The 15,763-nt window shown below is 37.6% G+C and overlaps 1 protein-coding gene across 16 annotated transcripts in view; it reads right to left on the reverse strand.

The window, feature by feature from the left end:
- SYNJ1 (synaptojanin 1) overlaps positions 1 to 15,763 on the reverse strand; it is a 60,457-nt gene that overhangs the window by 39,486 nt on the left and 5,208 nt on the right. For 15 of the 16 annotated variants that reach the window (XM_048934104.1, XM_048934109.1, XM_048934108.1 and 12 more), the window contains 7 exons: positions 8,942 to 9,028; positions 8,288 to 8,555; positions 5,338 to 5,563; positions 4,004 to 4,087; positions 3,210 to 3,271; positions 2,527 to 2,623; positions 1,098 to 1,267 (listed from right to left, as the gene is read on the reverse strand). In XM_048934104.1, coding sequence (XP_048790061.1) covers positions 1,098 to 1,267; positions 2,527 to 2,623; positions 3,210 to 3,271; positions 4,004 to 4,087; positions 5,338 to 5,563; positions 8,288 to 8,555; positions 8,942 to 9,028 — 994 coding nt within the window. Of the gene's footprint in view, positions 1 to 1,097; positions 1,268 to 2,526; positions 2,624 to 3,209; positions 3,272 to 4,003; positions 4,088 to 5,337; positions 5,564 to 8,287; positions 8,556 to 8,941; positions 9,029 to 9,624; positions 9,901 to 15,763 lie in introns of all 16 variants that reach the window. The other variant, XM_048934112.1, reaches the window with a different exon arrangement.

Consider the following 15,763-nt stretch of genomic DNA (forward strand, 5'->3'; position numbering starts at 1 on the left):
ATACAACATGCATCTCTGCTACCACGGGGTATAGAGCCCCAGAATTCTGATATAACTGCAGTTACTATCATGCTACTGGCTTACTGTCCATTGCATATCTCAATACCTCCACAAGTGCTAGAAAGAATTTATTTCTTTAACAGAAGTTAGAGCTAAAAGTATGATAAAATTAGAAATGCATGACTTAAAGCAAATATCAGCTGCTGAAAATGTTTCTCTAGACTACCTTTGCCTCCTCTTCCACCACTAGCTGTATTTGCTACATCGGCAATACGTTCTTACATGATCTGCAAAAAGCACAGATTGCTGATCAAAACTCAGTAATGAATCTTGCCTACAAGGCTACTGAATAGCTGACTGTTCATTTTTATTTTTTTTCCATAAGGACATTTCAACATATGTTTTTTGCACCTCAGTAAGATGCATTTCTCACATCTCAATATGATGCTTCCCAAATAATAATTCTCCCCAGCTGCAAAACCTTATTTGAAATCCTCTGGAACTCATTTATCTTGACTAAAGATCATACAATAAGAAGGTATTATAATGTATTATATTTAAAACTCATATGGCTATTGTGAGTGACTCATTTTGTGGAGAACCAAATATGTCAACTGGCAGGAATCCAAATAAAGAAATTTCAAGGAAGATAGCACTGAAAAATTGACATTCACAACAAACTGAAAACAGCATGCTCCATTGCTGAGGAAAATATGAATAAGTTATACAAGGAATGGGAAAAAGCATTCATCCTTCAATCCTATAGGAGCACACTCAAGAAAAAGGACAATTGACCACATTTACAAAATGATGAGTTCAAGAGAACAAAGAACCTGAAATTAAGTCATATCCCACCAATGCTTTAGAGGCTGTTTCCATCAAGACTTTCAGAGCATATTCAGAGCAAGACAAAATTTTAATAAGTGATTCATACTTAGTTGCTGAACATTATCATCTTGTATACAATAGAAATACAATAACATCACCAGAAATTTTTTTCTCTTCTGGCTACGAGGTTGAAAGCACCTCAGAACCATAATTTAATTTGAGTAAATACACAGGAAAATAAAAAAGAAAGAAAGAAAGAAAATGCAAACCTTTTAACTTCCTTTCCATCAAAATAAAAAAATCCACATTCTAAGAATTTCTGGACTTGAGGCTTAAGCACACTGTGCAGTTTTTCTGCCTTTCCACCTTTAACCATTTGATGATAGTCAAAGTTCACCATTTTTATATCAGCTGAATGTTCAGATGCTTTTAAGTGGCTCTGGTTTTGTAAATAGAGAAGAAAAGAACATAAATATGCTAATACATGATCATGGAGTAACATAAGTAAAACGAGATTAAACAAGAGGCTAAACAAGAATTTAAACATTTTAAAAGCAGTTTTATTAGATATTCTGTGCCCTCTACGTTGTTTTATCACTACTGTGCAACAAACCACTCAAAACCGACAAATATTTCACCTTTGTTTCTATTTTTCTCTTGTCACAAACAAGATAGCGTTTTGTTGTTTTGCTTTTTGCTTACTATACTAAGGATCACCAATCACACACACAACAGCTTCTCTTGTTAAAACATTTCCCTTTATTAAGCCCTTCTGCAATACCCACCATTTTAGAAATAACAGACAAAGCAGACAAATAATTTAGATTGCTGTGGAGGACAGTTTGCGTAAAATTTCCCCTTCAGTTCCCTGAAAAATCATAAAACCGTTCACAAAACCTTTGGTGATAGAGGAATGGTAGAGTCATGAGCTGTATCAATACACAGCAATACACATCTGCGAACAATAACATCTCCTGCCAGGATGCCTGGATTCAGAAAAGATGCTAGCAAATGGCCTAAAACATTCAACTACTGTAATGCAAAGGGAAAGGGAAGAAGGAAAAGAAAAGCAACACATGGCTGCTGCAATGTTCTCTGGCTTCAAAGAAGGCTGCTCATGTTGGCAGAATCTGAGGACTGCTATGTGACAGTTGTTTTTAAGTACCTAGCATGAATTTGTAACACAGGCCAGCTACAGTCAACGCTTTCTGAACGAAAGCTCCAATTTAATCACAAAGCAGATTTTAAATTTATATTGCAAAATTTGTAATTTTTAAAAAATATTAAGTAATATACCCCAGAATTCAAAAGGGAAGATTTTAAAAAGGAATACAATATTATGAAAAGTCACAAAGGATCATTTACCAGCATTACAGGGCAAAAAAGATTTCCTTTACAATTAAGCCTAACAAGCACAAAACGTAAGAATAACTGCAGATCTCTCAATATTGTCTATGTGATAATTTTTCAGCAAAGTCATCAGTCTGCACACAATCAAGCCATAATTGTAAATAGCTTTCAAAAATTCACACTATTTATCTTAAGCAGTACTTTTAGGATAGATACTTCTTTAACTCCATGCAGTAGCTGTTGCTGGGTATACCAGTATTTATTTCATTTTTCAAAGGCTATGTAAAAGCTTCATAGCACACATTCCAATTCCACGGAAAAGCACCATGAGAGAAAGATAATTCTTACCTGAAAAGCTTTGCTGAGCATGTGCTCCCCTTCTTTTGCCCCAAGTAAATTCACAATAATTTGTTTGCCATATAAATTTTTAAGAGTTCGGAAATGCCTGTTAACAGAAGAACAATTCCACACTCATTTCCTGAAAATGCTCATGCTGAAAATTAACATGACCGTGTGGAACACTGACACAAACATAGTGGAGATTCTAATATCTCCAGCAAGTCTTACATTATGTTATGGCCATATAAGCCAGTGTAATCCAATAACAGTATATAACAATTGATGGCTCTTTAACTCAGATAATAGCATCAAAAACGTTGCTTGACAAAATACATGTACTTAAAATCACAATGTTGTGAAATGGTCGTGTTAAGAATAAAATCAAAGTATAGATCTGACTTCTACAACAGCAGCTGACAAATACGGATTGTTCAATGTGTGCCCATAATTTTTGTTCTACATTTAATGAAGCATTTCACAGTCTTACATTTTCTTCAAACTTTTCAACAAAGCACTCAAAGGCACAAGAAAACCTGCAAAAGTTTTTGAAAAGATTTCCCAGACACTCTGCTGCTTTGGCGAATCACACTTTTGCATGGGCAAAGCCTCCTGCTTGAAATAATACATCCCAGCACATTGATATATCACTTATCAGAGGTTCGTAACACCTTCACAAAATCTCAAGACATCACCTGTCAAAAGCTGGTGCGTTCGCCTCGAAACCCCTCGACATTCTGACACGATGGGATCCCACCTGTAACACCAACATTAAACCATTTGTCGTAACACATTTGACTTATTCTTCCAAGACCACTTCATCCTGAATGTCTAAAGATGGCCTAAAAATTCGCTACGCTATCTAAACCAACTCTCCCAAATTTATTGTTTGCTATGATGAGCATTCTTTTATTGGCTTTCCTGAAGTTTCATTTCACTTTTGTAAAAAGAAAAAAAAAAATAAATAAAACAACAAACGTTTTAGAGGGTCTATTGCAACATGCTTATATACCCAGCTTAAAGAACCTAAAGTAATTGTGAAGCATGAACTTTAAAAAAAACCTCTCTATAAAAGTTATATCCCAATAGTAGTTGCTGATATCCCTATTCCAAGAAAACTGGGATTTAACTATATTGTTGGCACTCGTGACTTCCTGAAAAACCTTACAGAAGAGTAATTCAGTCTCTGAATGAGTCTCTGAGCATGCTCTTAGATAATCTATTTTGAAACAGCTATTTAAATTAAAACAGAAAATCTCAGAACTTCAAAAACAAAACATCTCAAATTAATGGACATTCAAACTTATGCAAGACAGCATTCAGAGACTGAAAAGTAGCAGATTTCCTGTGTTAAACAAGAGCACCAACTTGCTTCCAAAGGCAACCTGATCCAGGTAGCTAACTGCAGAAGAGCCTAGAAGTTACTCCATGATGCTTAAGAATACACGGGTAGGAATTATGAGTACAATTAGATCCATCTCCTGCTTACCTGCAGCCCTGGCTGCTCCCAAAACAATGGAACAGACCCTCGAATCTGGATGAAAGATGACACAGAATCATCTAAATATATCACCTGTTGAGGAAAAAAATCCAACACATAATATTACTAGGCATTAGGGAATGTATGGAGGTTTTAAATTTGTTAGCCTTAGCTAGACATGCAGTAAACAAAATATATTTACACACTGCCTATTCCACCATGCAAAACACCATTTGTTTTCCTCACACTTCTTCCTCTTTCAGATCTGAACAATTCATAAGTAGTTCTGGCACTTCTATGCTTCCTGTGGAAACACAGTTCAGAAAGGTTGAGAAAATATTGCGAGATTTTGTTACTTGGGCCTGAATGACTTTTGTACTAAGAGTAACTAATTATTTTGAAATCTTGATAGCTTCCTGTAAAGTTTTTGTTTCCTACATCACAAGACCCATAATAGTTGAAATGTAAACCAGTGCCCAGAAAATAACAATGCAGCCTCAGAACACCTGCACAGATTTTGTGCACCAGAATATGAAATGCAATTGTCTGTTTAGTATAAGGGAAAGGAAACTCAGTGTGATGATGATATGCCACAGACATCTAGTGACATTATCTGAAGGAGGCTTGCACTGAGAAACCACAGGAACAGCATTCTAACTACACTCCCAAAACTAGATGTGCATGGGCAGAGCTCCAGCTAGATAAAATCCTACTGAAGTCACCTAAGATTTGCAGTGAGTCAATCAAAAATACCTACTCACATGAATACTTTTGCAGGAACAACATCTTGGTAACTAGGTTATCATAGGAAGTGGGCAAAAAAAGCTGAAAGAATGATTTAATGGCTTCCTGCATTTCAGTATAATAATAAGGGCAAGGAAATGCAACCAAATGCAGCAGAATTACAGTGGCTTTAAAGACTACCTTTCTGAGCCATATTAAGTAACCACAGGAATGCTTTTATCTTTCCCCAGGCACCAGGCGACATGTATCTGCCAAAGTCTCTTTTGCTGATGTTTACAATTAGGCTAAAAGAAGCACACCTACAGCTCAAGCTAAAAGTATGGCCACCTACAGCAGCAGTTCAGCTGATGGGTAACACCTACTTAAGCTAGTGAAACTCAGATGCACGCATGCCCTGACCTTAAGCTACACTAAAAACCAAGATCAGCGAATTATGTAACCTACTTAGATCCCTCATTTAGCAGCAAAGGAACTATTTTCATATCTGCTGGTTACAGACTCGATTCATAACCTGTTGGGTTTGGGGAAGAAAAAAACAAACATCACCACAAAAACTTACACTGAGCTCACCAAGTGAATGTGCACTGTGCCTGACATACCTGCTCTGTTTCAACAAAGTTAGCAACATGACCATCATCGTTGGTTCCCCGGACGTTAAACCTGGTCCCTGCTCGCTCACAGCTTAGTCGTGAAATGAGACAAGCCTTTGCCTGCTTGTGAGCTGCATAAATCGTCCTTATCTCCACTCCTCCACACATGAGACGTAACAACCAGTCATCACAATTCACTCCATAGTGCTTCAAATGTAAATGCAGTGACTGATTCCTATCAGGGAAAAAAAAAATATATATATATATATATGGGAAGAAAATAAAGCACAGCTCAATTTGTTAACACCAGATGCTAACTTTTTATATCCTATGTCCACTAATACAAATGAGAAAAGGAAATAAATATGTCATAGTTACATGATGTAATTCTTACTTAAACATACTTAAAATAGCAGAGTTTACAAGGGAATAGCTTTGATGATGGCACAGTAAGTCATGAATTTTAATGATCCTAAAAAAAACCAAACTACTAAAAAAAACCATAGCATCTGCTCTTCAACTAGAGAGAAAAAAAGAGAAAAAACACTCCAAAGCAGGAACACATTCATAACCAATTGATTTTCAAAACTCTGTAAATATCAGTTTCAGGGCTAGGTGTGGCTGCATTTTATATTGCATATACCTAATTCTAATACCAGTGACTGATGAAACAAAAGGAAGACCCACAATCTGGATATACCTATACATTAAGTAGTACCCATTAGTGCTGTAGTGAGTCAATAGAGCTGGGATTTGTTGGGATTTGGGAGAATTGGTGTTTCACTCTACTGAGGTTTTGTTTCTCTTTGGAAACATTTGTTGTATAAAAGGGAAGTAAAGTTTTCTGTACAGCAAAAAAAGAAGAAAAAAAAAAAAAGCAAACTCTAATAAGAGAATTGCTGACAGTGCCCAGAAAATTCTACCACAATTGCAAATAAAGTTTGGTGTAATGGCTGAAAGTATTTATTTTAATTTCAGCCTTTTCATTCTAAACTTCTAAGTAAGAAAAAATAAAATAAAGTAAACCTGCAACTTATCAAACACATGAGCTGCTTTAAAAAATATTCTATTAATAAACATTCAAATCATGTGAATACTTTCACTTTACAAAGAAGTACATGGATGCATTACAATAGAAGGGTAAGAAAATGAACAACATTCCTCCCTGGGCAACTTGAGACTGGGACTTTTGAACAGAAAAAGCCCACAAGAGCTCACTGAAATGCATAATCAGAATATTTGGTCTTGGAATCTGTGATAACTCATCTTCCTCCTATTAAGAATGATTCTTACTGGGGAAAAAAGAAAACCAACAACAAAAGCTGAGAAGTTTTACATCAAGGGACAAAATGCAAGGCCAATCTGATTTGGACAGGATCAGCACACACCACCACGCCTTGAAATACTGACCTACAAACAGCCCTTTTCCAGACACAAAGAAAAATAGCTTAATTCCTTTATTCCTTTAAATCTACTTTAACATGTAAGTCGCTGAAGACTACAACTCATTTTCAGTACTGATACACATATTTGCTTTAACATAACAATCTGATCATGCTCCTCTATCTGAACAAAACAGTGGCAACAGTATTCCAGGCCTTGCATATTGAATAGAAAAGAGAGCAAAGAGATAGTTTTTCACTTGTTGAAAATTATACGTGTGTCCATGACCATTGGAAGGGTCCTGAAGACTTGGTAGCATGTTTTTTAAACAAGACTGAAAAATAGGTGAGCAGAATTTGTTCACCTTTTCTAAAGTTCAGAATGCATCACCGGCATTATTTCATAGAATCACAAAATCATTTAGAATGGAAAAAAATAGTAAGATAACAGTCCAATCATTGACCCATCCCCACTAAAACATGCCCCTAACTGCCATATCTACATGTTTACTGAATGCCTCCATGCTCTCCCTGGAAAGCCTGTTCCAATGCACAACCAGCCCTTCTGAAAAGACATGTTTCCTACTGTCCAACCTGAACCTTCTCTGGCACAATTTGAGGCCATTACCTCGTCCCATTGCTATTACCTGCAAGAAAAGCCTGACACCCATCTTGCCACAACCTCCTTTCTGCCAATTGTAGAGCGCTACGAGGTCTCCCCTGAGCCTCCTCTTCTTCAGGCTGAACAACTCCAGCTCCCTCAAACACTCCCAATCAAACTTGCACTCCAGACCCCTCACAGCTTCACTGCCCTTCTCTGGACACACTCCAGGTCTCAATACATTTATTGTAGTGAAGAAACCAAAACTGGACCCAGTACACACAGCCTCACAAGTGCTGAATACGAGGGGATGATCACCTTCTGCTTATTGGCAGGAGCAGCAGTATTCCCTTAATCAAGAATTTTGTGTGAAAGCCTTGTATCTTATTGAAAGATATTCTGCAAAATGATAGTAAGTTCAGTGGCCAAGCAATGTGTATTGTAGTGTAACATAACCTGCTCTGTTTCAGCAAAATTAGCAACAACACAATTACCCATGTGATAAAACTTTTACAGCCCTTCAATACATGAAAACTCATTTGGAAAGTACATGTTAAAAACCCCCACCATTTTAGCATCCAGAATGCTCTTAAGATTCGATTTTTGTCGAAGTTCCATTACTCACTCATTTAAAAAAAATCAACATACTTATGAAGAACTAAAAGACACCAAAGCTGAAACATCACATCACAAAGACTGTTCAAAGTAGCATATCAGAAGCAGTAAAAATCTGTCTCATCCAATTAGGAAATACCAAGTGGCCACGGAACGTGATATCACTAAGATCATCATACTTATGTCCTCAGAGTTAAAATGATGCTCTGTAGCTAATTAATATTTGCGAGGCCTCCATTTAAGAGCTGATAAAAACAGAGTTGAAGACTTAGCACAGCTTAGTTTGCACAGACATACATTAATCTACAGAACGTCTGATCTAAATCTAAAGAACCTCTGATAAAGCACACTGTGAACTCACCAGAAAAACCTGTTGTCAGTGGTGTGCTCTTGCATGCTGCGGTGAGCATTGAGACTAAGATCTAAGCTGACACCAGTGGCAGACCACGCAAAATAAAAGTTGCCTGAATTCAAAACTTTGCGCACTTCTGAAATACGATCTTCATCTGTTGACTCGATTCGTAACGATACGAACTCAGTGGAGGTAACTCGAAAGACTTCGGAGTCTTGAATCTTTCCCACAGACATGCATCCTGTTACTAGAACCAAATAATGCAGCAACGTGTCTCCTGGAAAAGCAAAAAAGGCACACGTAAGAGAATTGATCTTAGACTGTGATGCTGACATATTCACATTCTTCAGTGCACACAATCTGACCCTGACTTGGCTGAGAAAGTTATTAACACGAAGAAGCCATTCTCAACTTCAACAGAATAGAAGGAAACACAAATAGGAGAAACTACGCTGAAAGTAACAGGGATTGCGAAAAAGGAAGTTATTTTTGTCCACTCCCTCATTTCTGGGAGCACTCCAAACTTGCAAGTTACCCTACAGAGACAAAAGAAAAAAGCAAGCACAGCTCCTGTTCTGGAGATGGTAAGCTGTTCAGTTTTGCAGAAGCAACACAGTTTTCTTTCCCAAATGAGAAATTAAAGTTTTAGATAATCTTACTCACCTAGGTTTAATCTTAATACTCCCAGAAGCCCATACGCATCCATTACTTTGGAGTAGGTATTCTTGATTGTATCTTTTTCTGCAGATGCTATGAAGACAAAACAAAAGGTTTTATGACGTTAAAGACTGCACGCTATGGTGTGGACAATGAATCTGCCCTAAACTGAAAATCCAAGTAAGTATAGCTATAGTGCTAACATACAACTGCAGGAAAGAAATCAGAATTTATGAGCACATGGCATTTTATAGTGAAAAATGAGTATTTGATTTTATGACAATGTATGATACTCCATATTTTTAGGCCCCCCCCAAAAAGAAACGTGCATAATCCTCAAGTGATAGGTATTAACATTACCACCTCCTAACATAAAAAGGATCAAAACCACAAGCAAATTATTTCCATGAGAATGTTCTTTTGAAATTAAGGTAGTGCTAAATGCTTTTTATTTCTGAATAAATAAATCCATACTCTCCAAGAATAAAAATATGAAATGATAATATTATTTCCAGAAAACCAGATTATCCCAAACATATTTCAATCAGATTTCACTATATTCCAAGGAAACTATAAGTCTTCTGAGACCAAAAGATGACAGTATCTAAAATCCAAGTCTTTTTCCACAGAAAAAAATATTGGATTTGTAGGATTTTAGAAGAAATTGAAGTATATCTGCTATTACTTACCTAGGAGTTAATTTTAGTGTACATACTTTAGAACTCTAATCAGCTCTCGAAAAACCAGGCAACCAAGGTTGGCAGTGGAGCCAGTCAACAGCCTGCAGAGCAGAGCAGAAACAGGATCCCACCTGCCCTGAGCTGCTGCTGCTCAAGACTGAGTCTGCTCCTGAAGCACAAGGGCTGACAATTCCAGCTGTGCCACTGGATCAATTGAGATTTGCAGGTCATCAAGGATCAGCACCTTCTCCTTCCTCAAAAATAGTAAATTTTCACTTCGATTCACTATCAACACAAGGAAAAGTGTAAATTGAAACACCTGCTCTGGCACAATGTTGTGTCCTATTTCATGTTAGCTATCTTTTCTTTAAAACAGCTGTTGTGAATCTTCCTATTGAGTGTTCCTAAGCTTGGCACAGCACTGCCCATGCACCAGTTTATATGCCTTCTGTTTAAATGTCTGCCAGTTTTTTTAACGGAGATTCTAATCCACTCTATAGATGAAACAATTATTTAACCTCAGTCTGAAATCCAAGCTAGCTCAATATATAAAATGCACTTTAAAAAAATCCTTCTTCAACTATTTACACTGTATTCTGGAATGTAGAAACAAACAAAAAGAGAATTGTAGAAGCAGGATTGTTCCCAAAATCCTCATCCACAGTGTTACAAATCACAGCTAATACAAACACACTGCTTACAAAGTGATTTTATCAGCATCACTGTATTTTGCTTAACTAGAACACTATCAGGCTGGGAAGAACAACTCTCAAACTTCCAATCCATTTTTCCATAATGCATTCAGTGAGATTAATGCACTCTTCTAAACTCATCTTTTGGTAGGCAGAAAACTGCTGTATTCCTCCGCATTTCAAATTATTAAGGATAGATGAAGTTTTCTTTCCAACTAATATCTTTTTGCAGGGTTTTTCCTTAGGGGAGCTTGGCAGCATTTAACAATATCATAAAACAATGACTTTTTTGTCTTCTGTGGATTAACTCTGTTTTTCTCATTGCACAGAGCGCCTGTTCTCCTTGCTGAGCCTCAATAAATAAATGCCTAAAGTGAATTAAGTAGCGTGGGCTTTGCAAATTCAGATCTATAAAAAAAGCCAAGAGAGACTAATAAAGCACTAAAAGATGGCAAAAACAAAGAGAAAATGAAACCAGAAAAACTTACTGTAGCCAGTCAACTATTATTATCTCAGCCAAGTTCCCAGGCACTATCCCAAAGCACCTAGGTTTTATGCTATGGTTTTCAATTACAGTATGTCTAAGTGTGAACTCTTCCACAGTCAGAGCTTAAGTATTTCTCTCTCACGCACTGGCTGATGCTGTCTTTTTTTTAAAGCCAAAATTCACGTAAGAAAGTGGCAAATGCCTCAGAAGGTTCAGATCATCCTGTTCCAGCCCTCCTCAGCTGTCCCCACATTTCTGCCTCCCAGAACTAGACTTCAAGCACAAGGGGAATTTCAAACACAAGAAATCAGCATCCATGATGCCCTACAAGAAGCAACCTGGATTCTGAAGACCTTTCTTGTGTGAGCTCTGCAGCTTAACTCCAATGCATTTATACCACCCTCCCCTAAGGCACACAGCTTTATAACACAACTGAAATCCTAAGGCAAGGTCCTCCCTCACTGAGTGAACCAGCCGGGTACCAGCTAAACGTTCTACGCTGAGAGGGCAGTCAGGCCTTGTAACAGGCTCACCAGTGAAGTGGTTACAGCATCAAGCCTGATGGAGATCAAAAAGCATTTGGATGATACTCAAACGTAGTGTTTAAATTTTGGGCAGTCCTGTGTGGGGCAAAGAGTTGGATTTGATCCCTGTGGGCCCCTTCTACTTTAAGATATTCTGTGATACCTCTCACTGTCAGCATTCATTAATCTTAAAAGAATTTTGATGTAGGGACGGCTGATACTAGCCAGTACACACAACCACTGAAGGGACAACAAATGGTTACCACATAAGCCTCCACAGCTAAACTGTTTCTTTTCCCTTTTGGTTTCTTTTCCTCACTTGAGCTGTGGGGGCACTGTAAGGACCTGCAGCTCCCTGGCAGTCAAGAGTTACAGGCAGGGATCTCACTGGCCAGGACCCATCCCACTGCCCCAGGCAAGGAGTAAGGCAACTGAGAACAGCTCCAGATTCCATGAAGACTAGCTGAGGCCAGGCCACAACATCAGCCTGTGGAAGATTTGGAATCAGGCCTGAAGAGGGGATGGCCAGGGCCACAGGGATCGGACACGGGTGGGACATCAACATGCCTTGGTGGGCCCCTAACTGTGTAAGGCTTATAAGGAGCTGGAGCCCAGCCCTGCTGCAGCCTTGCTGAGGTAGGGCCTGATGGTCCTGAAGTCTGCTGTGGTGTCCTGAGACATGGGCAGGGGCAGGCAGGCCTGCTGGTCTCCTGACAAAATCCATCTGTGTTATTATTAAAACAGTAGTTGTACGTGTGGTTTAGACTGAAAGTCCACTAAGCCATCACGCATTTACAAGAAAGTATTTCCTAAACCAGTGCCTCCGCCATTAATAAGCAAAAGCATGAGTTTCATTTCATAGATGCTAAAGGTAAACCCCCCTCTCCCCCCCAAAAAAAACACCCCAAAAAAACACAAAACACCAAACAAACACAACGAACCAGTCAGACCAGAGTAGATCCAGACTGGAATTTACTATTGACAGCTGCTGCACATAGCATTTCCCATTTCTGATGATGCTTAAGTTAAATCTGTGGGTCTTTACCTCCCTCAGTACTAACAGGCTGAACAACAACAGAAACACTCTGGAACTACTTGATTTCTCCCTACAACTTTTGAAGATCTGCTCCCTCTCACTTCATTCAGAATGCACAAATCCTTCAGATAATGCAGGATGCAGAAGAGCATATGAAATAACAAAGTTATGTGGACAAGACTTCATCTTTATAGTACACTGTATCTAGAGTATGCAAAGCCAAACACCACTTCTCTCTATGAAAAGCTGGAATCACCAGCTGCGTGAACTGCACAGAAGTCAAACCAAGGCAAAGCTGAGGCAATCCTGACAGAAGAAGACAACGTTTCCAAGAGTGTTTCCTCATTTCTTCTGCAACACTCTTAACAAATGAGAACATCTCTTCCCAAATGATGGGCTGGCCTGCAGCCATGAGAACCCCTTTGACTTTGATTTATGAGCTTCGTACTTTGAAAAACGCACAGCTGATATAAACATCAGCTCAAAGAAAGCAGAAACTCCTGCAAATTAGCGAGTTTACTTCTCTCTCAGAAACAGACCTTTGTATTTATTTATATTTAGTTGGATGGAAGCAAATATTGAAGCTATCTGAGCAAAATAAAACAAGCTAAACAAACACTACGAAGAACGAGTCAAGGCATACAACTTCTGAAGACAGAAATCTGCAGTTAGAATGACAACCTTCATCTGCAATGCAGAAGTTCACAGATTTCTAAATTACAAAGTATGTGGCACTTAACAGTAGACATAACTTAAGTGTCTGCGTATAAAGATGGAAAGAAGATACTATGAGGCAGTATTCTTCTATTACTTGTTATTTAATAGAATAAAAAGACAACAAAACCACAACATCTTTAATGTGGTTTTCAGGTCAAATTTTAATGCAGTCTTACTGAAAGCCATCAAGACTCTTTGCAGTGTCAAGAGAAAAGGAATAAAATAAGTCATACTTATTAAAAATTAATCGGCCATAGTATTTTTTAAATGGCCACGTCTCACTTGTGTGTATCTGCAATATCGCATCTTATCAGCCAATGACTCGCATTTAAGAAAGGTGACTAACTAAACTGTTTTACAGGGGTTATATCAGCTGTCTTACTGCTACACAAAGGAAACTCCATTAAAAACCCTGCCTCTGGGACAACTTCAGGTGCACAATCCATTCTGCTTAATTCCCTTTAAAAAAAAAAAGTTTCACAATTTTTACAAGAACTGTAAAGCTATGGTCACATTAAGAGTTCTCCTTTAGGCTCTCTACAGTTCTTTTCTCAGTGGTTCACAAGGTATCACTGACACGTGAACCAGGGCAACAACTTCCAACTAGAACATGGGATACCTCCTGGAATTACATGCAGCTCCTTCAGAAACAGGATTATTCTCATTTAAGTTAGAAGAGGGAAAAGAAATCATGCAGCTTTAAAACGTTCAAAATTTAAAAATGTATGATTTATTAATTTTTTTATTATTGTTATTCTTTAGCTGAGCATTTAAGACTGAGATTTTCAAGCTTTTTGTCAAATTAGGACAACTAAGATTTCAGTATTTAAATGAAAACTAATAGTTCAATATTACCATATATGGGAGACATTAAAGTCACCACCTTCACTTATAACTCAACCAACTGAAGACCCATTTTGACCCTTTTGATACTTCGTTGATGTGAATAGATTCACGGCAAATTGGAAGACAGCTGATATTCAAATCTGTCATAACTAATAGAACTGTTCTGAATTAGCACAATTACTTTTTTTCCCCATTTTATTGACTAATTCAAATTATTAGGTATATATTTCATTTCAAATAAAAATATAGACAATGCTGTCATCTAGAGATGTCTTCAGACTGAGGGGAGAAACTACCAAATAACAAATCACCTCTACCCAAAAAGGAAAAAAAAAGAAAAAGAAAACAATCCACAGACATTTCCAGATGTTAGCAATTACATTTAAATAATACACAACAAATACACTGTTTGAAATAAGGCAAAAAAGTTTGTAAAAGATTAGCAGATAAAATGAATGGTTGTTTTAAAACTATATTTCAATATTGTGCAAATTTACCCTACTAATAACTTCAGAAAATTTACCTTTTAATCACTGAAAATTGGGAAAAAAAAAATAAAATAAAGCTGGCCTACTTAACAGCCTACAGTTTTTAATCACACTTGAGCTTTCTGACCCAAGTACATGTTTTTCATTGAAAACAAAAGCTATAGCTTTAATAATCAACAATAGTGTATCGTTTTTTCCCCCCCACCAACTGCTTCAATTAAAATACACAAAGTATCTTACACAAAGGCCAGCTTTTTGCCTGTGTAAGTCAGTTCTACACAGGTTAATTTGTAATACCATGTACAATTACAAGATTTTCCATTTAAATACATGCTAGCATGCAGTAAATCTTCCAACCTATCTCAAATGTAGAGACGTTAATTAGTTTTTCTAAATTATGTCAGAGTAATTTCAGAAGTATGTAAACTAACTTTAACAGCCATTTAATTAGTAAGAACCATCATTCACTGCAAGTCTAGTAGGGCATAAGCCAAGCCTCTTACTATTGCTTCAGCGCTAACTTTGAAATGAAAACATACTGCACTGAAAAGGGAATGTCCGAGAATTGGGGACCAAATTTTTATAGCTCCATTATGCCATTCAAATTCATTATGCCAGACAAAACTTACTGCCTCCACCGATCTCCTAGGAAAACTCTTACTGTAAGTAAAAACGTTAGCCTAGCATGCTTGGAAAAATGTTTGGTCTTAGTTGAATCATGTAGTTTTGTTGGAAATGCCTGGAAAGTAATAAGCTGAGCATCTTCTCTGCAGATTTGAAAGGAGAGAAAATTCTGATGACAGGAGGACAGATGACATCTTCCTCCAGCAGCATGACTGCACTCAGTGTCTACCATCACTGCTGCTTCCCTGCAGCTTCCAAAACATCTTAAGATATTGTTCAGCAGGTAGGTGTAGCCCAGAAGATTACATTTAGTCAAAACAGTAATGAGAGGGAGGGTGGTTATGTATACGCACATATACACACATATACAAAGACACACAGATGCACTGATATATATATGCAAATATAAAACCTCATTTTGAAGTATTCCATTATGAAAAACAGCATGTAGAGATTTCTAATGAAATAGCCTCCTTCCCTAATTTTAAGGGGATGCAATTCCATTCAAAATGCTGCACTAGCATTATTTGTGAGAAAGAAAAAGAGGAAAAAAAAAATCTCACACAGTTGCATGTTGTGTTACCCCCCTTATGATTATGCACACACATGGGCGGCACTCAAATATATCTGTCGCTATGTTTCTTTTTTGGGTAGCTCAGTTTCCTAAACCATCACCAACCCAGAGCCTCTTGCAAAATGCTCACCACCCCGTCTGCTGCTGTGGATAGATACAA

The sequence above is a fragment of the Lagopus muta genome, chromosome 1 (genome assembly GCF_023343835.1).
Source record: "Lagopus muta isolate bLagMut1 chromosome 1, bLagMut1 primary, whole genome shotgun sequence".
Taxonomy (NCBI): Eukaryota; Metazoa; Chordata; class Aves; order Galliformes; family Phasianidae; genus Lagopus; species Lagopus muta.